General features: G+C 35.1%; 2 protein-coding genes and 1 pseudogene across 2 annotated transcripts; 1 reads left to right on the forward strand and 2 right to left on the reverse strand.

Moving 5' to 3' along the window:
- The first annotated feature begins 3,037 nt into the window (after positions 1 to 3,037).
- On the forward strand, positions 3,038 to 3,773 carry LOC120127344 (peroxidase 40-like). The gene is made up of 3 exons (XM_039145256.1): positions 3,038 to 3,179; positions 3,300 to 3,473; positions 3,730 to 3,773. Exons 1-3 carry the CDS (start codon positions 3,038 to 3,040, stop codon positions 3,771 to 3,773), a joined length of 360 nt encoding a protein of 119 aa, XP_039001187.1.
- Positions 3,774 to 18,386: 14,613 nt separating this feature from the next.
- LOC120127284 lies at positions 18,387 to 21,483 on the reverse strand (annotated as a pseudogene).
- A 998-nt stretch (positions 21,484 to 22,481) lies between these two features.
- LOC120127283 (ER membrane protein complex subunit 6-like) lies at positions 22,482 to 24,199 on the reverse strand. The gene is made up of 5 exons (XM_039145226.1): positions 24,118 to 24,199; positions 23,225 to 23,369; positions 22,954 to 23,149; positions 22,847 to 22,866; positions 22,482 to 22,621 (listed from the first exon to the last, which is right to left on the reverse strand). The coding sequence occupies exons 2-5, from the start codon at positions 23,338 to 23,340 to the stop codon at positions 22,591 to 22,593; spliced, it is 363 nt and encodes a 120-aa protein (XP_039001157.1). The 5' UTR covers positions 23,341 to 23,369; positions 24,118 to 24,199; the 3' UTR covers positions 22,482 to 22,590.
- Between the last annotated feature and the right edge of the window lie 2,509 nt (positions 24,200 to 26,708).

Below are 26,708 nucleotides of genomic sequence, written 5' to 3' on the forward strand. Positions count from 1 at the left end.
TTATGTTTAGCACTGGTATGCAGTTTTTTTCTAACTTCATCACCATTTTTAATTCTGTAAAATCATCAGATCATTAGTCTTTTCAATAGGTACTCGATTTTTCTTGTGGCTAATCTTGGTATTTAGAGAGTATTCAACCATGGAGATATTGGGTTTTGTTTGCTCTTTTGTTTTCTTCTTTGATCTCTCTCTATTTCAATGTGTGCACCATGCATATTGATGGCGATATAGATTAGGGTTAGGGGTTTCTATGATAAAAGTAGATACTTATTGTAATGGGGACAGATCAAGTTGTTCAACTTTATGAGAAAAGGCCATTTCTACAATAATGAATATAGGAAATGATAGGTAAATTTTATGATATATTTATATTCCATGTATCAGAGTATATAAATGTGTTAAATATATATGATAATTATGCATGGAATACATACATACAACTAGTAGTGGATCTATAGTTCCCCCATTCTATCACTTTAAAACTTCATTTGTGTCCACCTTATTAAAAAATTGTATTGTTAATATATTTATACTTATATTATACGTGCCCTAAAAAATATTTCTTAATCCACTGCATACAATAATAGCTTTCAGCCGTGTTCCATTCATTGATTAGCCTTTTTGGACCTTCCTTTTTAAGCTAATTATGAAAGGAGGGATGGAGGGCCAATAAATGACGGGAATGAACATATTAGCAAGGAAATGGATAAAGTGGTATAATCTCTTAGATATTAGAAGGGAATGGCGAGAGATTTTTTCGCCATAAATCATTGTCTCACCTATATTAAGCTTTAGGAACAAGGTACTGTACTCTTCCTCGACACTTATGCACACATGTATGTATGTATGTATATGGTCATAAGAATAAAGACATTGTTGTTGGAAAGTAGATCATATATATATATAATATAGAACAAATCTATTTGCATGCATTTCTTAGGATATATAATGTAAAAGAATATTTCATACGCATATATTCTTGTTGGAAATGAGTTATGCAGACACTAGCAATTTTTCTACATCTATGTATGTATATGCACATGAATGTGTAGTGTATGTATTATGTATAGACATAACATTTTAACTCAAAGAATTGCACTGTGTATTTTTTTGAACGTTTCATGTTTCTTTTACCATTCATATTTAGTGTTGGTAGTTGCCCTACCGATAATGTCCTTTCCTATATTTGAATTAGGATTCTTTCTAAAGTATCATATATAAAAAAATCTAGACAAAAGAATTAGGGTTTTTTGTGCTTTTAAAAAAATTAACGTGATCATTATATTATTTTATCTTAACGTGACCCACTAATTTATAAAATAAATCTAATGTGATTGTTTGATCTGCGTTTTTTGTCGTCAATGGTTACGATATTGATGTGAAAGTTCACAATACTGACCTGTCAGTCTGCAATGCTGACATCGTAGTCCATCTACCATATCTAAGTTACCAATTTAGTCTATTTACCATGTCATTTGCCACGTTATCAATTATTGTGGACTGCCACGTCAGCATCATGAACTACCATATCAGCGCCATAAACTGCCACATCAGTACCGTAATGGTCAACGACGAAAAACATTAGTCAAAAAATCACATTAGGTTTATTTTTTAAGTTGGAAAGCTACATTAAGAATAAAAGGGTCGGGTTTTTTTTAATACAGTACCTCTTATATCTTTTTGCCAAAAATCTAAGATGTTTGAGATTTGAAAATTTTATTAATTGTTCTCGTGTTCTCTTATATATTACAATAGTAATAATGTAAACCAAAATAAAATTTAATTAATTTTACAATATATTAGAGTGATTATAAAGTGTTTTTTTTAAAAAAATAAATTAATTAATTCACAACACAAACGTATCCTTCAAATGAAATTGCTTTAACCCAAAATTTTTAGGAATTCTTTTTTATCACATAAATCACTTGATGAGTTTAAAATCTAATTAACGTTTATACAATCTCTTTTATATAATGAAAATTTATAAAAATACCATAGTTTTGTGGATCCCCTTATATATGGTGTAAACATGGGTTCGTCACTAGTTTACTCAACGTCACAAGGAAGGAGGTATGCGATTCTTTTTATATTTTTTTCCTTTATATTGCTCGTGCTTATGAACACTTCCTTAAGTGGTGGGCTCAATAGGGGTTGCTTGAACATTGCTGGAAAGTTAAAATGATAGAAAGCTTAGTTTTGTTTGTTTCCCAAGAAAAAAAAGGCAACTTTCCAATGTAACCAATATAATCAATCAAACAAGAAAGAAGAAAAGAAAAAACTCTCATAGTTTGTCCAGTGCCAAACTTCTGTAATATCACTATTAAAGATGAAATTAGGATCAAATATTATAATGGGTGAATTATTTAAGTTTCAAACAATAATTTATTAGGGTATTTACTCTAAAAAAATTAGAGGAGATAAAAGTTTAATATTATGTAAATTGCATATTAGTTTCTGTAGAGGCACATGGGTGTATATATGTAGATGAGGTTGAACATCAAATCTTGTCATCCACTTTTCAACAGAAGAATAAATTTGAGTTGTCTTTTTGAATTTTGAGCACTTAGATGCTGTCTTCACTTGTATCGCATTAACATTATCGAAAATTTATTCGACGGTTTTCATGATTAAAATGAGTATTATTCATTTGAGTATTATTAATAACCAAAAAAATTCAAAACAAATTCTACGTTATAATCACTCCATACTATTAAGAAAAATATTATCGGGCTTGTTTTCTATGTTTCCTTAGCCTAAGCTACACTGCTTATGGACATGATGAGGCATGAAACAAGAGATTCTCTGTTAACTTCTCTGAAGCCCAATAGTTCAAAAATACAAACAAAAATGGCAGATTGCCTTTTAACTTCTCTTGATACTTCAAAATCTTCAATCTGCAGAGCAGCACATGTGTGTGTGAGAGAGCTTCAAGTTGCAATTTGTAAATGGTAAAGACTATATGGATGGGCATGTGTTTGATTTTGTGTCTATGTGTGGTAATGCTTTCCATTAATGTGGCTAACACCATGAACGAAACATGTGTCGAGCTGTCGACGACGATAGTATAGCGTTGCAGATCGACTTTTACAGAAATAGCTGCCCGGAGGCAGAATCCATCGCCTTCTCTTTCGTTGAAAACGCAGTTTCCCAAGACTCTAGAATGGCGGCATCGTTGCTTCGTCTCCATTTCCATGATTGCTTTTAATGCAAGTCACTCTTTTAACTTATGCATGTGTATAAACATGTGATTGAAGTTGGATATTGTGAGTTTTTTCTTTTGCAGGGTTGAGAGGGCTCAGTGTTGTTGGATGATACCGAGTATTTCGTCGGCACGAAAACGGCACCATCTAACTCGAATTCTCTGAGGGGATTCAAAGTCATCGATGCTATCAAACAGGAAGTTGAACCCGTCTGCCCTCAAACTGCTGCTTGTGCTGATATTCTTGCAACTGCTGCCAGAGACTGTTGTTATAGTGAGTACATGCATACCCTACCACTTTGTTTTCTTGGTCAAATTATTGTTTTGTTCCTTCTATAAAATAGAGGGACTAAAACCACAATTTGACCCTTTTATTCTAATTTTCTTGAAATTTATGTCTTAAATTCATGTAAACTCATAGTTAATATATGTGTAGACACCCGTTTTTGTCCGGGTCTTTTTTTTATTATTATTATCGTTATTATTATTATTATTATTATTATTTAATTTACATTTACAAATTTTTGCAGGCCTAATCCCTAAGCCCAACAGCATACCCAGCAAGCTGGGGTAGACCCGGTTCAGGCCCAATACCAATCCCAGGCCCACTTGACAACCCAGCTAGGGTTTCATCTCAATGTTCCAGCCGCCTCATTTCTGGCCGTTGGATCTGGACCCATCCAACGGTCCAGATCACGCAGAGCTTAGGGTTTGAAACCCTAAAATATCATCAGCTCAGCCGTTTGGCCTCCCAGCCACCGCCGCTTGACGTTCCAGCTTCTCAGCCGAGCGTCCCCTCGCCGCCGCCGCTCAAGCCGAACGTACCCTCGCCGACAGCCTCTGACGCCGGCTGCCTGCATCCACAGTGACCGAAGGTCCCTCCATCAATCTATTAACAGTGAAGAACAGCAAAACCAATCAAAAAATATATATATCATCAACAGTGAACCCATTTAAAAACAAATTAAATCCCGAAAGTTCAGGATTTCACCAGCTACCAAATCAACCCATAATTCCCCTAAGTTCTAGATATCATCATTCAGCAACCACAACAAAAAGAAGGAAGATACATGCAATGAAAAAGGGGGTCATTCGGGTTGTAAAAAAAAAACGGAGGGAGGGGGATTCGGTGAAAAAAAAATCCAGAGAGTTTCGAACCCAAAATAAAAAAGAAAAGAAAAGAGAGAAGAGGAGAGGATCTCACCACGGTTTGGAGGTCGAGAAGCCCGACGGTCGTCGGTTGTCAAAACTTTCGAAGGTAAAACTCTCAGATTTAGAGAGCTAGGGTTACCTTTAGGTCGAGATAGTTGGGGATCTAGGTGGAGAGTGAAGAGAGGAAGGTTTTGGAGGGTTTTCTCCATCTCCGGCCACCGTTCGCTGCCGCGAGCACCGCCGCAGGCGTAGCCGGTGGTGGACCAATCTCTTCTCCGTTGAGAAGGTTAAGAGAGTTTTCTCTCTCTCCCTCTCTCTGTTTTAAGCAATGAAAGAAATGAGGCTTAGACCGAATTTTGGCCTGATTTTGGTCATTTATACGCGGGCCAGAACGGCGTCGTTTTGAGGGGACGAGTTCTGTAATTTCACGCATGGGGTAACTACGCTTCTGGTCCCTGATCCTTTGTAACCGCACGATTTAGCCATGGAATGAAGTTTACATTATTTCAATTTGAGCCTTTATCTTTTCACTTTTACATTTTAGTCACTATCCTAGGTATTATAACATTTTTGTTTATATTTGGTTCTGGTTTCAGTATTTATAAATGTTACATCTTAGCCACTGATTTAATATTTCATGTATGTTTCTTTGATATTCGAATCTGGCCATCACATTTATAAATATTTTATTTTAGTCCCATTAATGTATGTTATGTCATTTTTGTGGATATTTGACTTTGGTCCCAATGATTGTAATAGTTTCATTTTAGTCACTAATTTCGTGTGTTGTGTATTTTTGTGAATGTTCGAATTTGGACAGGATATTTATGTATTTTACATTTTAGTCACTGTTGGGTATTTGGTTTAATTATTGTTCAGTCCCTCATGCTATATATCATACTATTTTGTTTATGTTCGATTCTGGTTTTAATATTTACAAATGTTTCATTTCAGTCACTGAATGTTACCTTTCTTTATTTTAATTAGTATTTTTAATTTACTTTGTTTACATTATGGTCAATGTTTTAGTATAAATACTTTAGGTAAATTTATTGTTTGCCCTTACGAATTTATGTTTTAATTTGTTTTAGTCCCTTAATTACTTATTTTTGTATTTTATTTTGGTTTGTAATGTTTATTTATTTTTATTTTAGTCATTTATATATATGAATGTATTTTACATATTACATGGTTATTTGTATTATGTAAATAATGTGTTTAATTCCATTTAATGTAAATATTTGTATTTCCAATTACATTTATTCTCATTATATTTGTATCTATGTATGAAATATTTGATTTTCGATTTTATTTTCAAGAATACATATGCGTAGAATGAGCGTGGAAAGTACCACTTGGTCGAAGTGGTATGATCCGATACGGCATTTTAACGACATAGAAACTTGAAATAAGTTGAGTATATTTTGCTAATTAATTTGTTCAAACGATGCAATGTGTGTTATTCTAAGTGACAATTTACTTTATTTTATGTGAATGTAAATTTCAAAATTTTTAATTTGTATTCAATTCACGTTTTTAGTTAATCAATTTATTCGTATGTAAACATTGTTTTTAGTTATATTCGATTTGTATTTTTAACATAATCAATGGTAGAATATTCTTTTACGAATGAGAAATGGTTGAAATAGCTTTCCCGACGGAGGAATGCAAATTTCAAGATTTCTGATTGAGTTAAAGGATTCTCTTTAAATAATTCGAGGCAAATTAAATAAATCTCAATAAATGGATCATAGGTTAATTTTATATTCGATTTATCATTTCCATCATTTACGACAATGTGCAAGCGACACAGTACCATTTTTGGGCGCTGTGGGGGTGCTTACCCTTCCCCACACGTAACCGACTCCCGAACCCGTTAAATTTGATTTCTGGTAAATGTAGACCATTTTTGTCTTAAAAAATGATTTTTCTTAAATTTCTTTTAAAAAGACGTTTTTAGGTATTCGACTTACCTAACCCAAAGGTCGATGGCGACTCTATTCAATTTAATCCAAATTTAATCCAAAATACTCAATTTTTCAAAATAAAAAATCATAATTGTTTTTAAAAATAATATTTAATTGTTTTTTATAAAAAATGGTTATGACAGCTTGGCGACTCCGCTGGGGACTTTTTTTTTAGAGAGTCAAGCTGTAGGTCGCTTACACATTGTCGTCTTAGTGGAAATTATAAGTTTGAGTACATAGTTAACTTATGATCCGTTTATTGAAATTTTTAATTGCTTCGTTTTTTGTCATACTAACATTTTATTTTTGGCTTTCAGCTTTATCAAGATTTTATCATTTTTTCCTTGTTTTGTTTTCCTTTTGGGTCGAAGGTAGGTATGTTCCTCCTCACACACATCACTCGCATTAGCATAACATAAGCTCTAGAGACGAGCTTCGATCCCAATTAGTCGGGGTGAATGCTTTACTCTCGTAAGAATTTATTCTTCGTATGAGTTTTAGCAAATAACCCATGGGATACATACCTTATACCTTCGTAGGAATTTATTCCTCGTATGGGTATAAGGCAGTGAATCCCCTCGGATTGAACTCGGTCCGTTTGAAACCTGTAATGGGTAAGGATTGAGGGTCTGGCAGCCCAAAGGGGGCACCGACATCAAGGACAATTCGAGTCCCTTTTTTCCGTTAGAGCCGAAACCAAGCATATAATGAACCGTCGAACGATCACCCTAGGTATAGTCATACCGAACCTTTGTCCGTCAGTAGGTACCCAAACTAGGTGTACACAAAGGAGGAGTGTTTCTAAACCCTTATCTTTTGTTTTAATTTCGTAGAATTTGTTTTCTTTTTGAATAAAAGCATGCGAACTAGATACCATGCGGTTAGGACCAATTTTTTGAAATTATTCATTTTGGGTAGATAACATGTACGGGTAGGACTATTATCTATTTAAAGCATGCTCGGGTAGATATCATGATGGGTAGGTGTTATATTAATAACACTTTTATCTATATCGATTGTCTTACCTATACTAACTAATTTCTTTTATTTTCTTTGTGTGCACTAACTTATTTATTTTCTGTTGTTTTTGTTTTTTTCATTCTTCTTTACATTGCATCATCATAACATAATGCGAAAATGTTGATCAGCAAGGGGATATTCGAGAGAAAATTTTCACAAGAAGAGATAAAAGTTTTCAACCAAGCAGTCGCGTACACAGACATGCACCGAAGGCTAAAAAGAAATGCACAGAGTACGAGAAAGAGACTTGCTCAAGACGATCGTGAAACGTTCGAGACTAAAATGATGAGCCACTGATCCGATGAGTGATCCAGCAGTCGATTTTTATCTACGATCATTTCATCGCTATTTATCAAGGAGCGGCACACTGACTTCCGCACCACTGGGGCATTAACAGAGTTAGGTTACAGAATGTTTTAGGGGCATCAGTTCCAAATACAAAGATCCGAGACAAAGCAGTGAGCTCGAAGATCGTGCAACATTTAAGATTGAAGTCTGGGGATTAATCCAGCAGTAGATTATTATTTATGATCGTTCCGACGTTATTCATCGAAGAGTGATGCACTGACTTCAGCATCGCCGGGGCATTACAAGAGTCTGTTTACAAAACGCTTGAGGGGCATCATTTTCAAGGATGAAGATCCAAGATGAAGCAGCGACCCATTTTAGATTCAACATCTAAGAGAAGTCAAGTCTGTAAAGTGGACTGTCTTGTAATGTGAAAACTTTTATTTCTGGTGAAAATTGTTCTAAAATATTCATTGTTGGGATCAACATTTCTGCATTTGCATTTGCATCGTTGCATTTTGCATAACATTCATTTAAGCATGTTTACATGCATTAATCATACCTTGCCGAAAACTTTGAGGAAGCACTTCTAACTGTGCAATTGAATTCACACAGTACTGAGAATGGATGCAAAATTTGAGGAATTAAAGAAAGAGCTGAACGAGAGTTTGCAAAAGATGCAAGTTGAGTGGGAGGTTAAAATGGAGCAGATGCAAAAGACCACCGTGGATCGTATCTTGCAAAACCAAAAAGACCTAGTTGACCAAATGGTAGCAAAGATGGCTGAGCTCAACCAAGAAAAAAGCAAAGAAAAGATTTCATTGACCCGTGAAACAGTTAAATGTGTGAAAGCACAGGCTAGTTCGCAACCAATTATCTCGCCCAACAGGATTCCCAGTCACCTAGCGACGAGAAGAGCCAAGAACGAGATCCCAGATAATTTGAAACAGTGGTGCAGAGAGACATTCCATGGAATGAGAGGACAAAACTCTCACAACGAGATGGATGCAACAGAACTAGTACTAGTTCCTAACTTGGTGCTCCCGCCCAAATTCAAGATGCCCGAGTTTGAAAAGTACAGGGGAACCAGTTGCCCCAATGCCCACCTCACGATGTTTATTCGAAGAATGACTGGATATACTAACAATGATCAGATGTTGATCCACTGCTTTCAAGACAGTTTGATTGGACCCGCTTCAAGGTGGTACCACCAACTGAGTCGTTCTCAAGTCCGCTCCTGGAGGGATTTGGCTAGTGCTTTTCTGGGCCAATACAAGCACATGATTGATATGGCCCCCGATCGAACAATGCTTCAGAATATGGGGATGAAGAATTATGAGAGTTTTCGACAGTACGCACAACGATGGAGGGATATTGCATCTCAAGTGCATCCACCAATGACTGAAAGAGAGTTCATCACTCTATTCATAGATACATTACAGTCTCCTTATATCGACTACATGATAGGGGTTTCCACTAAGAGTTTCTCTGACATTGTCATGTGTGGAGAAATGATTGAAAGAGCTATTAATAATGGCCAGATATGTGGTACTAGCCATACTGACATTGAGGAAAGAGCTGAGGTCAGTCTAGTGGATTTAACTAATCTGGGGACCGTGTCTCATAATGTTTTTCGTAAAAAGACATGCATCAATCCAATTCCGATGACATATGAGGAATTGCTCCCAGCTCTAATTGAGAACAACCTGGTGATTCCAGTTCAATCCAAACCAAGAACTGACCCATATCCTGAAGGCCATGATATTAATGCCATATGCAGCTATCACATTGGGATCTCAGGGCATACCACTGAGAATTGTAGGGCATTAAAGTGCAAGGTCCAAGATCTGATCGATTCAGGGACATTAACGTTCAATGTGTAATGGGGCATTCTGATCGGAAGTCGGTCGGGGCATCCATCAGGAGATTTTTGTTGCATTCTCATGCATGACATCTTGTTTGAATTTGTTTTTCTTTTGTTCTTCTTATGTTTAAATTTTTGTAAGTCACTTGACGTTCGAACATTGTAAATAAAATACTTCCTTTTGAAAAAATGACAATGAGCAAATTTTAATCTTGAATTCTTTGAATATCATTTTAATTAAAAGCATTTTAATAATTGAGGTTGTAAATCTTTGACAAATGACAAGATTGAACCCTGCAAAAACAATGACCCCTTGATCCTGATCCAGAGGTACACCATAATACATACCATTTTCTTGCAGGGACCGAGCTAGTTTTCTGTTCACATAAAGAGTCAATCAAAGGGTTTTGGCATACAGGTATGTGTTAGGAGCGGATAAAATGGGGCAACTAGCACATGAGATTGCAAAACTAATTGGTTATTATTTCTGTTCATGACGTTCAATGATGATCATAATCTTCTCAGATGGAATGGTCAAGTAGATGAATATAGTTTAGGTCAGTTGCTTGGGAATTGAACTCTAACGATGAGATTTTCTGACCTTCAACAAACACTGAGACTATAACAGGTTGTCCTCAGCGAGCTTAAGAAATGGAATCCGTAAACAAACAAACAAAAACATATATATGTATACAATAAAGCTGAGCTATTCCGCTAAAGCAATTGGTAATAGAGGAAATTCGAAAGCCCTGGCTTTATGAATAGATTACATTCAAACCATGACATTGATCGGGTACTTGGCAATCCGGTGTATGCTCCACTGTGGTTGTCAAGTCGAAGACTTTGGGATGACATGAATCCTTCAGCTAGCTTGATAAAGGCAATTATAAAATATATGTACAATAAAGCTGAATTCAGCTAGCCAAACAATGGCAAATTAATCAAATTTACTAAAAAGGAGTTTCGGCGAATATGGACTAAGGGAGTTGAGGAACGCCTGTTATAGTCGACTTCACACGAGCACTTAGAATTCTCGTTTTTAGACCGATATTTCTGCACTACCTTGACTAGGTAAGTCTACAAAGCTTAAACAAATTGAAGATTTCAGAGAACTGAAACAAAAGTGTTCTAAAGAGTTTAGCAAGTGACTATGCTAGTTGTGTCATTTTGTTCGCCTCCGATTAAAATGCCAAATCAAGAAAGAGGGGTATGTCATTACCTTCACGAGGACCAATGGATGAAACACACCTTAGAATTTAGGTAGCCAACCTCTAAACCCACCTGTCGATCTTGATATTTGTCAAAGATTTGTAACTATCAATGATTAAAAGAGCATTTAATTCTTTTGATATCCAATGAATTCATGTTTTATGATTGGCTTCAATTGTGAAACTTAGAAGGAGGCAATATTTTTCAAAATTTTGAAAATTCAAGAAGAAGAAAAACATTTTCAAACAAGATAATATCTCCGGCGGAAATATCTTGGAATTCAACAAATATATCTCCGAAGCTCAGAATCAAAGTTGGGCAAAAGAAGCTATTTTGGGGCAAAATTTGATAGGGCAAGGCAAACAAATGGTCTCAGGTCAAGGCTTGCAAGAGTACACCCTAGTGGAAATACGAACAAATTGAATCAAATATAGAGTGCAGACTGCTCTTGCAACTATTCTCCTTCCAGATCGAGAAAACTTACATACATACATACATACACATACATACATGATACATGAAATTTGCATCAAACATTTATCATCATGTGTATTAAAGACATTTTTCTCCTCACTTGAGGACAAATTCAATAAAAGAAAATCAAATAAATTTCTTTCTGACATCCATCATAACATCCAAGATAGTCAGTTAAAAATGCATCATTTTGATCTTTTTAAGGAATAAGAGTTCAAAAATAACCAGATGTCTTCAACCTGAAAGAACAATGACATCCACAGATGTGGCTTCTTGAAGTCAACAATCAGATCTTCTGAAGACGTTTCCTCAACATGCAGGAATCAATAGACAGACTATGAGCTCTTGAGATTATCTTATTTGGAAAAAAAGTGTCGTCTCACTAGAGACAGTTTTCTTAAAAACAAATTTTGTCTCGCTTGAGACAACTTTCTCTTTAAAACAAATTATGTCTCGCCTGAGACATTTTTCCACCAATTTTGAGAATTTTAAAACAAATTTTGTCTCACTTGAGACATTTTTCCTAAGATACAAATTTTGAATTTGCTTCACATGAAACAAAATTAATATCACTTGAGATTTTCAAAGCTGATTTGTCTCGCACGAGACATTTCCCCTCTTAACAAATCCTGAAATTGTTTCATTTGAAACAAAATAAACACTTTTGAAAACACCTTTGAGATTATTTCCATATAAACAAAATCGACAATATTTGAATCTTTTAAAACGATTTTTTATCTCTTAAAGACAATTTCTTTTGAAAAAATCTTTGAGTTTGTTCCTCTTGAAAAAATCTTTGAGTTTGTTCCTCTTGAAAAAATCTTTGAGTTTGTTCCTTTTGAATAAAAATCTTTGAGTTTGTTCCTTTTGAATAAATATCTTTGAGTTGTTTCTTTTGAAAAAATCTTTGAGTTTATTTCTTTGGAAACAAAATGTTATCTCTCTTAAGATAATTTCTTTTAAAAAAAAAAAAATCTTTGAATCTGTTTCTCTTAAAATGAATTTTGTATCTCTTGAGACAATTTCTCTTGAAGTAAATCTTTGAATATGTTCATTTTGAAAATCTTTGAGTTTGTTTCTCTTAACAAAATCATCTTTGAGTCTATTTCTTTAAAAACAAATATTGTCTCTTGAGACAGTTTCTAATGAAAAACTAACTTTTGAGATTGTTTCATTTGAAACAAATTTGGTCTCACTTAAGATGTAATCCATCTTTGAGTCTGTTTCTTTTGAAACAAAATTTTATCTCTTAAAGACAATTTCTTTTGAGGAAAAAAAAATCTTTGAGTTTGTTTCCTTTGAAAAAATTTCTCGAGACAACTTCTTTTGAAAATACCCACCTTTGAGATCGTTTCTATTAAAACAAATTTTGTCTCGCATGAGACAATTTCCTGTCAATGTCATCTTTGAGTCGTTTCCCTTGAAACGAATTATGTCTCTTGAAACATTTTCTCTTAAAACAAGATCATCTTTGAGTTTGTTTCTCTGGAAACAAGGTTTTATCCCTTAAAACAGTTTCTTTTGAAGAAAATCTGAGTCTGTTTCTTTGGAAACAAAATTTTGTCTCACTAAGAAGTTTTGTCTCTTATGACAATGTCTTTTCAAAAAAAAAAAAATTGAATCTCTTTCTTTGGAAACAAAATTTTGTGTCTCTTGAGACCGTTTCTTTGAGAAAAATCTTTGAGTTTGTTTCTTTGGAAACAAATTTTACCATCATTTGAATCTGTTTCCCTTGAAACAAAACAAACAAAGTCTTTGAGTATGTTTTTCTTGAAACAAAAATATCTTTGAGTTTGTTTCTCTCGAAACACTGATCTTTGAGATCAATTCCCTTTAAACGAATTTTGTCTCTTTTGAGACAGTTGCTTTTAAAAACATCATCTTTGAGTTTATTTTCTTGAAACAAATCTTTGGGTTTGCTTCTTTTGAAACAAATCTTTAATTTGGTTTCTCTTGAAACCATAACTCCTAAAGATGGCTAGCCGTCCTTATCATGTAGGAATCGTGTCATCCCTAGACCAGATCTCTTCATCACGTAGGAGCCGTGTCAACCATAGATAACCAGCCGTCCTCATCACGTAGGAACTGTGTTATCACCTTTAGATGGCCAGAACTCTTCATCACGTATGAGCCGTGTCATTCCCCAGACCAGATCTCCTCATCACGTAGGAGCCGTGTCAACCATAGATAACCAGCCGTCCTCATCACGTAGGAACTGTGTTATCACCTTTAGATGGCCAGAACTCTTCATCACGTATGAGCCGTGTCATTCCCCAGACCAGATCTCCTCATCACGTAGGAGCCGTGTCAACCATAGATAACCAGCCGTCCTCATCACGTAGGAACCGTGTTATCACCTTAAGATGGCCAAGAACTCTTCATCACGTATGAGCAGTGTCAACCCTCGACCAGATTTCCTCATCACGTAGGAACCATGTCACCCTTAGACGACCCGAACTCTTCATCATGTATGAGCAGTGGCGTCCCCAACAACCAACATTATCCAATTTATAGGAAAAAGAAAGAGAACCAGACAAAAACGTGTTGTATTGTAGTCTTTTCCCTATTCTTGTTAACACAAGAATGTGCAAAGAGGGGCAGCTGTAGACACCCGTTTTTGTCCGGGTCTTTTTTTTTTATTATTATCGTTATTATTATTATTATTATTATTTAATTTACATTTACAAATTTTTGCAGGCCTAATCCCTAAGCCCAACAGCATACCCAGCAAGCTGGGGCAGACCCGGTTCAGGCCCAATACCAATCCCAGGCCCACTTGACAACCCAGCTAGGGTTTCATCTCAATGTTCCAGCCGCCTCATTTCTGGCCGTTGGATCTGGACCCATCCAACGGTCCAGATCACGCAGAGCTTAGGGTTTGAAACCCTAAAATATCATCAGCTCAGCCGTTTGGCCTCCCAGCCGCCGCCGCTTGACGTTCCAGCTTCTCAGCCGAGCGTCCCCTCGCCGCCGCCGCTCAAGCCGAACGTACCCTCGCCGACAGCCTCTGACGCCGGCTGCCTGCATCCACAGTAACCGAAGGTCCCTCCATCAATCTATTAACAGTGAAGAACAGCAAAACCAATCAAAAAATATATATATCATCAACAGTGAACCCATTTAAAAACAAATTAAATCCCGAAAGTTCAGGATTTCACCAGCTACCAAATCAACCCATAATTCCCCTAAGTTCTAGATATCATCATTCAGCAACCACAACAAAAAGAAGGAAGATACATGCAATGAAAAAGGGGGGTCATTCGGGTTGTAAAAAAAAAACGGAGGGAGGGGGATTCGGTGAAAAAAAAATCCAGAGAGTTTCGAACCCAAAATAAAAAAGAAAAGAAAAGAGAGAAGAGGAGAGGATCTCACCACGGTTTGGAGGTCGAGAAGCCCGACGGTCGTCGGTTGTCAAAACTTTCGAAGGTAAAACTCTCAGATTTAGAGAGCTAGGGTTACCTTTAGGTCGAGATAGTTGGGGATCTAGGTGGAGAGTGAAGAGAGGAAGGTTTTGGAGGGTTTTCTCCATCTCCGACCACCGTTCGCCGCCGCGAGCACCGCCGCAGGCGTAGCCGGTGGTGGACCAATCTCTTCTCCGTTGAGAAGGTTAAGAGAGTTTTCTCTCTCTCCCTCTCTCTGTTTTAAGCAATGAAAGAAATGAGGCTTAGACCGAATTTTGGCCTGATTTTGGTCATTTATACGCGGGCCAGAACGGCGTCGTTTTGAGGGGACGAGTTCTGTAATTTCACGCATGGGGTAACTACGCTTCTGGTCCCTGATCCTTTGTAACCGCACGATTTAGCCATGGAATGAAGTTTACATTATTTCAATTTGAGCCTTTATCTTTTCACTTTTACATTTTAGTCACTATCCTAGGTATTATAACATTTTTGTTTATATTTGGTTCTGGTTTCAGTATTTATAAATGTTACATCTTAGCCACTGATTTAATATTTCATGTATGTTTCTTTGATATTCGAATCTGGCCATCACATTTATAAATATTTTATTTTAGTCCCATTAATGTATGTTATGTCATTTTTGTGGATATTTGACTTTGGTCCCAATGATTGTAATAGTTTCATTTTAGTCACTAATTTCGTGTGTTGTGTATTTTTGTGAATGTTCGAATTTGGACAGGATATTTATGTATTTTACATTTTAGTCACTGTTGGGTATTTGGTTTAATTATTGTTCAGTCCCTCATGCTATATATCATACTATTTTTGTTTATGTTCGATTCTGGTTTTAATATTTACAAATGTTTCATTTCAGTCACTGAATGTTACCTTTCTTTATTTTAATTAGTATTTTTAATTTACTTTGTTTACATTATGGTCAATGTTTTAGTATAAATACTTTAGGTAAATTTATTGTTTGCCCTTACGAATTTATGTTTTAATTTGTTTTAGTCCCTTAATTACTTATTTTGTATTTTATTTTGGTTTGTAATGTTTATTTATTTTATTTTAGTCATTTATATATATGAATGTATTTTACATATTACATGGTTATTTGTATTATGTAAATGTGTTTAATTCCATTTAATGTAAATATTTGTATTTCCAATTACATTTATTCTCATTATATTTGTATCTATGTATGAAATATTTGATTTTCGATTTTATTTTCAAGAATACATATGCGTAGAATGAGCGTGGAAAGTACCACTTGGTCGAAGTGGTATGATCCGATACGGCATTTTAACGACATAGAAACTTGAAATAAGTTGAGTATATTTTGCTAATTAATTTGTTCAAACGATGCAATGTGTGTTATTCTAAGTGACAATTTACTTTATTTTATGTGAATGTAAATTTCAAAATTTTTAATTTGTATTCAATTCACGTTTTTAGTTAATCAATTTATTCGTATGTAAACATTGTTTTTAGTTATATTCGATTTGTATTTTTAACATAATCAATGGTAGAATATTCTTTTACGAATGAGAAATGGTTGAAATAGCTTTCCCGACGGAGGAATGCAAATTTCAAGATTTCTGATTGAGTTAAAGGATTCTCTTTAAATAATTCGAGGCAAATTAAATAAATCTCAATAAATGGATCATAGGTTAATTTTATATTCGATTTATCATTTCCATCATTTACGACAATGTGCAAGCGACACAGTACCATTTTTGGGCGCTGTGAGGGTGCTTACCCTTCCCCACACGTAACCGACTCCCGAACCCGTTAAATTTGATTTCTGGTAAATGTAGACCATTTTTGTCTTAAAAAATGATTTTTCTTAAATTTCTTTTAAAAAGACGTTTTTAGGTATTCGACTTACCTAACCCAAAGGTCGATGGCGACTCTATTCAATTTAATCCAAATTTAATCCAAAATACTCAATTTTTCAAAATAAAAAATCATAATTGTTTTTAAAAATAATATTTAATTGTTTTTTATAAAAAATGGTTATGACAATATGTAGAGGACATCTTGCAATAGGAGGTATGATATAACATTTCCTAGTTACTATTTGCATGAAAGATCTAAGCCAAGCTAAAGTCCAAGTTCAATCCTCGTCTTTCCCAATAGCATCCTAGATAGAAACCCATAGTTGTAATTACAAATTTTATCTGAACTCGTGATATCAGGCCAGGATCTATCGAGGCCCCTAATCCCAAATCTACAAATTATCCCAAACAACCCGAACCCACGCCCAAACCAATACCAAACCCTAAAAAGAACCCTAAACCCCTCCTGCATGACCCAGTCACCATCCAATGGATGCCACCTAAAAACGATTTCGACAATAGTACTCGGGTTCAAGTGCGAGTTTCGGATAAAGATAAGTGTCTAACAAGAAATACGAATACCAATGCCAGAGAGGAGTATTAGTCTCCATGATTGTATAGTTCACTAGCATCACATAGGGGTGAACTTACTCTATAGGATGAATGAAACCTTAGCGTCTTAAAATGATCATCAATCACCGAAACAAGAACTTAAACAGCACTGCAAGGCTATTAACATCTAAAATACTATATAACATAACCTATCAGACAGTGCGTAAAATCCATGTCCATGAAGCAAAAGAAGGCGTGTCAAGAAGCATATACTCCCAAAGAACAACAACAACAAAACCCTATACTAGAAGCAGCAAACCCAAAATACACCATCTCAACTAGAAGCAAGCATACGAGTAGCAGTTTAACAAAACCAGGGCCGTGGCTGGGGCGGCGCAAACTGCGCGACCGCGTAGGGCCCCAAAAAAAATATATATAGTGGCGTTTTTCCAATAAATGCCACTATAGATGGACCTATTACGACGTTTTTCAAAAAAATGCCATTATTATTGCGGCTTTATTGATAAAACGTCATTATAGATGGATCTATCGCAGTGTTTGTTAAAAAAAACTCCACTATTGTTGCTCCGAAATCGAATATATCTAGAAAATAGGGGCTCTTTATAAGATTTTGTACAGGACCCCCGAAAACCCAACCACGACCCTGAACAAAACGTCATCCGTCACATATCGAACAACACAGTCAAAACAACAAAATAAAATGAAAGATAACCTGCAGAACTTAAGAAATAAAAACAAACATCAAGAATGATAAAATGAAATTAACAGCAACATAAACATTAAAGTTAGAGCAAAAAAGAGTTATAAAAAATATAATAATTATGAAACAATTATAACATGAGTTAATATAATAATAATTACTAAAGAACTTCCACCCAAGTAACCTTTCTTTCACTGTTAAAAAAAGTTACAAATCAGAGCAAAATTTTAAATACCTTTAAAAATTATAACTTAAAATAAAGAAATTTATTTAATTTCTTCTTTGTCCTACATAAAAAATTAAAATTAGGTGATCAAATTAAATAATATTTTAAACATTAAATAAACAAAACAAATGCTTAAAAATTACTTCCTGTAGATTTCTTTTTCAACTCATAAAAGTTCCGAATACTCTGTTCATTTACACCCGTGTGTATATATATATATATATATGCATAAACGAACCTATTGATCAATGAAGAACTTATAAATTCAAAACTGAGCCCATCAAGTAGTCGAGCAAAGTCGTCATTCTCGAGAGTTTGCAGGCAAGAAAGTGAAGGAAAATATGAGGTGGAGAAGAGAAAAACAGATGAATTTGTTCATTTTGGTGTTGTGATATAAGAGAAGACATGGATCAACGTAATCCTATGAAGTGTTAAGACAGTAATCTACTGCAACAGATACAAAAAAAAACCCCTCTTAGTTTCTTGCTATAAGCTCTCCATCATATGAACTAGAATTTCGAAACAGGATAGCCTAATTCTAAACCCCGGCACTCGGATACTAGGGGTCCCCATTTGTCGAGATGTATCCGACGACGTAGTGCGGAAGATGTTGCGAGTATATTGGAATCCGTTGTTGATCGTAGTCGATTATCTTCCAACAAGCTTTCATTCCTTTCCTGTTTACGGTTTCGGATTGAGCACACTTGGGTAGTTGAGAAGCTTGGACAACAGATAACTCCATTTCTCCGAAAGGGCCTTGATAGCCGGTACAGATATTCCTCCAGAAAACATCCTTCACGGATCCGGTGTCTATGGCATTACTTTTGCCTGGTTGTAAGCCCCAGTAAAAAACGACGTTCGGCTTTGCCGTGTCGATGTCGTTATATTCTGCGGGATTAGGGTCACATATACCCTGTACCTCCTCTAGCTGTGCAATAAGTAAAACCTCATTAAAGAGGAGACCATACCAAAGCATGGACTATGCGGAAATCAAGCTGGGACTTCGAAAATGAGAGACGTTATTCAGCAGACAAATAAACCCCAAACCTAAATGGTCACTGGGAAGAAGCACCCGATTCAACCTTCGAAACCTCAACTACCAAGTATGAAATAGATAACTGTTCTTTATCATGGACCTTGAAAAACAATGACATTCGACTTACTCGTTTGTATCCTAGATGCATCAAGAATATCTCACTCAACTCGCCGGGACCTATCAACAACCGTCCCCCGTTCCCGTAAATAAAAATGAGGTTCGTATAGGAGAAGTGTACCTTGAAAAGAAGACATCAAAAGCGGGACTTTATCCAACCCACCCAGTCTCCGAGTTCATCCTGTTTAGAAGCCGAAAGATAAATTTTGAGAAACCGGGTATATTTCTTAGTGTACGGAAAAGGCTCCAATACATTGTGCCAATCAAAATAAGACTTCAGAAGATCCTGCAAAACCGAAAAACTGTCTTTAATCTGTTGTAAAAGAGTGAAAGAAACGACTTCATCTATAATAGACGATCATATGAAAAAGGGAAGGTGAAAGCTACTTATCAAGCGGGGCTGTTCAGATTTATACGTGGTATCCTTCTTAAATATAATATTTTCCTTCCCTTCTTATTGAGTTTCCTCTCCTCTCATCTGGATTTCGGTGCTTGCAGACAAAAAGAACAGAAGATGAATAATGAAGAATAACTTGTACCTTGGTAAAGCTATGGCCTCGAAGAAACTCGGCTCTGATTTTATAGAATGTGCTTCTGGTAATGTTTGAATGACAATATTCATAAGGACTAAACGGCAACCGGATGGGAATAAATAACCGCTTATCTGTCTGATTTACGGTAGGATGCAATGTTCCGTCTTGAAGCTCTACCGGTGTAGGCCAAGGCCAGAAAGCAAATTTTTTGAAGAAATTTGAAATTAGAGCACTCAAACTGGCATTTGGGCTCACACTGACAAACAAAGGCAGCAAGAATTGCCAAATGAATTCCGCCAAGAAACCCATTTAACTGCAACCAATACATTATTAGTTGGTGTAATGAGCGAAGTAATCATATGCCGAAGAAAAGATGAAGTCGAGCAATAGAAAGCACATTGCACTTACATTACCGTATACTCCTCGTCTCTTTGCCCAAAATTTGACACATCGTAACATCGATTGGAATTTCTAAAATACACCAAGCATTAGAATCACAAACACCGAAAATGCACAACATTCCAAATGAAAAACAGAGTTTCCAGATGGCAGCAAAATTAAAAAGAAAAGAGAGGACAGCTGAAGTACCTCCAAGTTCGGAACAAGCTGACAAATCCGCCTGTTTGCACACACTCCAGACAGGCTTTTCCAACCAGTTTCATCGATATCCCTCAAAAAGAGGGGATCAAAAATGTCTAAATTCTGCAGTTCAAAAGATAAGGCTAATTGATTTTTCGAAACATAATATCTTAATGCAAATATGTATCACTTATGCTTACCTCAGGAACAGCCAACACTTTAAGCTGCACATAGGGAAGATCTATCGAGATTCCATCGAACTCAAAACGCATTAGCGGGACTTTTGCATCCTTTACACGATGAATCTCAGATATCTCGGGTCTACTCTTAAGCATGTTATATAGAACAATAAAGAAATCCTCCTGCATTATTACAAGTACCCATATTTGAAACTATACTAATTCAAAACCTCAAATAGGTATATTAAAGAGAGAAAGTATGAAGCAATTAAATATACTTACGGCCATGGTGGCAAAGTAAGGACCAATACATAAAGCATCGATGTCGGACTCCGAACCATGAACCTGTTCAATAAATCGTTACAATTCAGTCAGCAACAATGACAAGCTATGCTTTACTTATTCTTTTCTTTTCTCTGCTAGTACAGTTCGAGCATCGTTTTGCCTAAACCTACTTCTCTCCCATGTAGTCTCGAGGATGTATTCTTTTGTATCAACACATAACAGCTGCTAAATTCAGTAAGGATAACACATAAAGCATCAATGTCATACTCCGAACCATTAACCGGATAAATAAATTGATAAATTCAGTTGGCAAGCTATGTTCCTATAATCTCTTCTTTTCCAGGTGATTCGAGTACCGTTTTCACCTAAACCCAAACACATAAAGCATTCCTCTGAACCAAGAACCAGAACAATAAATTGTTTAATTATGCTCTCTCGTATCAAACTTGTGCATCTAAGACTTCACTCCTAAAGGGAACCGATCAAACACCGGTTCACTTAGAATTTTACGCCAAAAATGTGCAGTTCCAACCCGGAATTTAATTACTACACTGATCTTGTGGGTGGCAGGACTATGCATACATAGACAGCTACAACTAATTTAGGGAGGAAAGTAAATTCACTTACTCCGAGACCATAAGAGCCGTATGTTAATAAGGTAGCATTACAAGAGGCTATGTCTTGTTTCGGGAGCCGGCGTTGCCAAGCTACTCGCTTAGCCCAGGCCATTACTATCTGCAAGAAAAGGCCATTAAAATTTTCAGCCATTAAAAAAAGATTTAGGAAATGATTCAATGTAATCAAATGAAAAGAGAGGTTAAAGGGTACACTTTTTTAAGGTTTTCAATGACATTTCTCCTTCTTTCTTCTTCTTCAGGCGATGGCACCAGCCCTTCATTCACCATTAACTACAAAATTCAAACATCAAAAATTATTTTGAAAAAATTAATAAAAAAACTAATAATGACATAAATTATGAAACGTAAATAAAGAAAATGTGGGGAAGTTTCATTTTTTTTTTCACCTGAAGAAGTGAACTTGATTTTTCGTCGTCCATATTTTTTGGTTTGAGCGTTTGGGTTTCCTCAAAAGAATTGTGGGAACTGAAAGGGGGGAGTAGTAGGGTGCTGTTGGGGTTTAGTGAGAAGTGGGGACAGACACGCGGCGAGAAATGGCGGCGGATGTGTGTGCTGTTTTTCACCTATGGAACTACACGTGTACTTATGTTTAGTATATAAGGTTTTATTTTTTAATATAATCATTTGTTTAAAATTTATTAATTAATTAATTCATATCGAATTAATTAAGATAGAATATAACAGAAAATCATTATCAAGTAACTCTCTTAACTCAATCTTCTTCATTCACGACATTATAAATCCAACGTATGGTCAGATTTCATGGATGCTAAATTGGGTACTTACCCTTCATTTAGTTGGAGTAATTTAATGAATTGACACAGGTCCAAATTCATGTATAATATTTTAGTTGGCATTTTTATTTAAAAAATAACACTCGGACTATTTTTGAAAGGTTAAAGACCATATTTAACTCTTTCTGAAAAGTTAGGATTAAATTTAACTAAAAATAATAATAACTAAAATGATAAAGTGAAAATATTAAGGGTTAAATTGACTAAAAAATATTAATATTTTCAAAGATAAATTGGGATTCCTTAGCAAAACTTGGAACAATCATAAGCATTAGAGATGTAAAAAATAACTAAGTTCAGTTCTCACATCTTCTCTCTATATCAGCAACAAGGCTACCAACATTTAATGCATAAAGTCTAAGAGAATATGATAAAATCTGTCTAAAAGAAAGTAATCAAAAGGTAAATCCATTAATGTTTTTACGACGAAAACACTGAAGAATTCGGTTGCCAGCAAACAGCCGGCAGCGAAGGCAGGGGCAGTGAACTCCGCTCCTCCTCCGATGAGGTGTTGTTCTTCAGAATATATGCACAATGTCGTAGGCAAATCTATTGGTGTTAAAGAAAGTACCCGACAGGCAAAAAGAATGCAGTAAAAGATAAACCAGAAGCCAGCAAATTTTATTTCCTAAGAATTTCCGGCTCGACCGAGCGTTATTAGCAATTCAAACAAAAACCAGCAGAGGCAATGCAGAATCTACGAATTAATAACTAGGCTTTGATAGCGTGTGCTACTTTGTGTGTCCATGTATCATTGCAAGAAAGAAAGGATACGTCCAAAATAGCACGAATGACTGCAAAAATTTAAAGAACATTGTTAGCCGATGAAAGTTTAGAACATGTAACATGTAGAGTGCAACTCGAAGCCTAAAGAAGCTTACCATAAGTCCACCCATGAAACCATCGAGTATAATCCGGTTCCAGCTATCAAAATATGAATGAACCGAGAATTTTGCCTTTGCTATGAGTCCAATTGAAGTAATTGCCATGACAAGAAAATAAAAGACAAACCCCATAAAGCCTGTGAACCCTAAAATCCCGGCAATAACCCCTCCGATGATAGACATAAATGTTCGGCTGCAAATTGAAACAGAACTTAGATAATGGCATTCGAGACATAATATCACATTGCTGAAAACATGGAAAACAAACCTGTAATATATAACTTTCGTATTATTTTGCATATTCTCTGCGCTAAAAACCAGTACATCGTTCATAGCTTCACTTGATTTCTTCTCAGACGAACTTGAATCACTATGTCCAGCCATAATTTAATATTTATGTGGTCTACAACTTTCTTGAAACAAAAATCCGACAAATGTGTTAACCGTGAATATCATACAAACCACCAATATACTCGATAATTCTAAAGAAACAAAAAGAAAGGAGCAGAGCTCATATACTGCAAGGCAAGAGAGAAACCAAAAAATTTATGTTAGTTAAAATTTATGGATCGAAGGAGCTTCGAGGAGACAACGGGGCCAATGCCCTTGCCAGTCGCCCCTTGGATCCGCCCAAATCGCAAGGTGAATTACCTAATGAAGCAGAAGACAAACACTTGGAACAAAGCATAGGAACATCAAACCCAAGAATCCCAAAGGAACATTAACAAGGCTTTTAGAATCAACTCGAAGAAACAATCAAAAAGCTAGATTTGCTCAAGAAGCAACCAATAGAAACTCAATAATCCAAATTCATAGGCATGTTGGAGAGAACCAAAAAAGAGGTAAACTTTACCATTCCAATAACCCAAGAGAAGTAAGGGCGGCAGGAGATTTTATTCAAAAGAACATGATATATAAAAAATCCAAAATTTGAACTAACTAGAACGAATTACGAAAGAAAACATGAAAAATTAACCTAATCTTCTCACATCCAAGATGATTTAAACCTAGGTATAGTATTAGATCTAAGCATCGACAAATCATTCAAAAACAAATAATTAAATACAATTTCAATAAATTAAAAGCGGATTTTGATAATAAATCACTGTATTATAATCCTAAACAAAAAAATTAAAGAAAAAACTAAGAAAAAGGATCTACCCAGAGGATCGGAGAATATGATGCGAAAGACTTTGCCTTCCTCCTGTTCTGCTACTGAGAATTTACTTCGAGACAGCAGACAGTATTTGTTTTGCACTTCATCATTTTGACCTCACGTATTTTTATTAAATTCATCGTTTTGCCCTCAGTGTTTTTCTAATTACGGGAAAGCCCCCAAATAATATTACATGTAGTTCAAGTCTTTTACAAATTGTGAAGTTTTGTTAAAAGAGATAAAAATTAACTTTTTAGCCCTTGTATTTAGTAATTTTAAACTTAATACCAAAATAAATGTCCAAACTATATTTTTTTTCGAATACATGTCTAAACTATTTTTTGACACGTCTTGATGCCTAACGTTATAAACGTTATCATTTTAGGTGCTCGAATCGTCAACGACATTAATTTTCTCCATTAAGTGACACGTGTCACAATCTGGTGATTTTGAAATTTATTTTAAAAAATATTAAAAATATTATTATATTTAAAAAAACTAATTTCTCTTATATAACAAAAAATCTCAAAACCCTTAAAATCTCCAAATCCTAATCGTAACCCACCGTCGTTGGTCTTTTTCGGCCAAGACCACCATCGCCGACATAGTCCATCACATCCCCCTAGTCATATGACGTCGTAGTTGTCGTCGATTGTTCGTCAGAGTCTTGTGGGATTGTGATTTTGATCATAGGGTTTACGGGGTATAAAACGTTGATTCGTCGTCGATCGGTCATGGTTTCATAGGGGGTTTGTTCGTCAGGGAGAAATGAGGACGGATGGAGCTTCATCGACGGCAAATGGAGGTGGTCGACATGAGTTTAAGGGTTGAAATGAAGGTTTTCAAAGTGTTGGGTTATTTCAAAATTTGTGTTTTATTTTTAAAAATATATATAATTTATTTTTTTAATTTTAAATAAAAAAATTTAAATTACCAAATTGTGACATGTATCACTTAAGGAGGGAAATTAGCACCGTTGACAGCCCGGGCACCTAAGTGGTGACGTTTGTAACATTAGGCACTGAGATGAATCAAAATATAGTTTAGACACTTATTCAGAAAAATCAATATAATTTGGGCACTTATTTTGGTATTAAGCCTAATTTTTATAATATTTTCTTCAATTTATTTTAAATACATTAGCTCTTAAACTTATTTTTTTTATTTTTTTTATTTTTTCGTAATAAAAGAATTATTGTCATTTTTTTTATGATTCGAATTCGAGCACTATGAAAGTAGGGAGCGTGAAAGTTCATAATTACAACCCTTGTGTATCTTCTCCAGTTTTTTATCCACCATATCATGCTTCAATAAAGAGTCAGTCGAATTGGGTTGGAGGTTTATGTGATGCAATGTAATGCACTATAGCGCATTCGACGGAACATGTGAGTGAATGAAATCATATTATACATGATCAACAAGGTACTAATTACAGTGGCCAATTCGAGTCAATGACAACAATGATGATGTCAAATACATTAAGTACTCCATCACTGCATTTTCAATGTGGATTTGAAAGTGGAGTGATGTTCAATACAAATCCTGTTGAAGAAGCAAACGAAGATAAAGACGATCAAGGCGGACGACCAAGACGTAATTGATGAGGCGTCGAGCCCCACACCATTATCATTCGACCACTCACCGACATTGTCAAAAATTATGAAAATATAAATAAATTTTATTAAGCATTGTATTAGTTTGTAAGAATTTATACTATTATTTTGTAATAAGTTATTTTGTATTAAACTATTTTTAAAATTATTTTTAAATTAAGTTCAAAGAAACTCATCATGTCGATGTAACGAGTTTCAACAGTTAAATTTTTTAACATTCAAAAATAACTCGTTACCCAACGACTACTTTATTTTAAATTCCAAGATAACTCGTAACATGATCTCCAATGTTTTTTTTTTAATTTTTTTATTGAATTTAAAAAAAATATTTTTTATGAGATTCATCATGTTGACATGATAAGTCTTTGAGAATATATTATAACATTAGCTCATATGAGACCCACTGACATGTGACAATTAAAAAAATATTTTTTTATAAACTCATTACGTCGACGTGAATTTATCCTACACGTAACATTTATCGTAAATTACAAAATAAAGTCGAAAGTGACTTATTGAGCCAATTAATTTTTCCGCCTATCCTAATGGGCCAAAAAAACCCATGAGACTAATAACGAAAATGGACTTAAACAGATTTAACGACGAATCGTTTGGATCAAAATTAAAATTTTAAGAGTTCAAACCCAACCTGCAATAAAATTTTAAGAGTTTCAGATCATAGTATAAAAAATAATAATAAAATTTGGTCTTATGTAATTTCATTTTGGCCTGATTCGAACCTACATTCCACCGCAACTCTAAACTTGACCTAAATTCGAAATGATATGAATCCATAATGATCCTACCTGAAAAACCCGAACCTCAACTCGAATGACCTAAAACTTAAAACAATTCTAAATCGAAATTGATCCGAACCGAAATTGACCCGAAAATATAAAACCCGAACTTACCAAAACTAGACTGACCTAACCAGCCCAAGCACATTTGACATGTATAATCCACTGATAAGAAACCACCCATTT

This window comes from Hibiscus syriacus, unplaced genomic scaffold (genome assembly GCF_006381635.1).
Source record: "Hibiscus syriacus cultivar Baekdansim isolate YM2019G1 unplaced genomic scaffold, ASM638163v2 tig00110467_pilon, whole genome shotgun sequence".
Taxonomy (NCBI): domain Eukaryota; kingdom Viridiplantae; phylum Streptophyta; class Magnoliopsida; order Malvales; family Malvaceae; genus Hibiscus; species Hibiscus syriacus.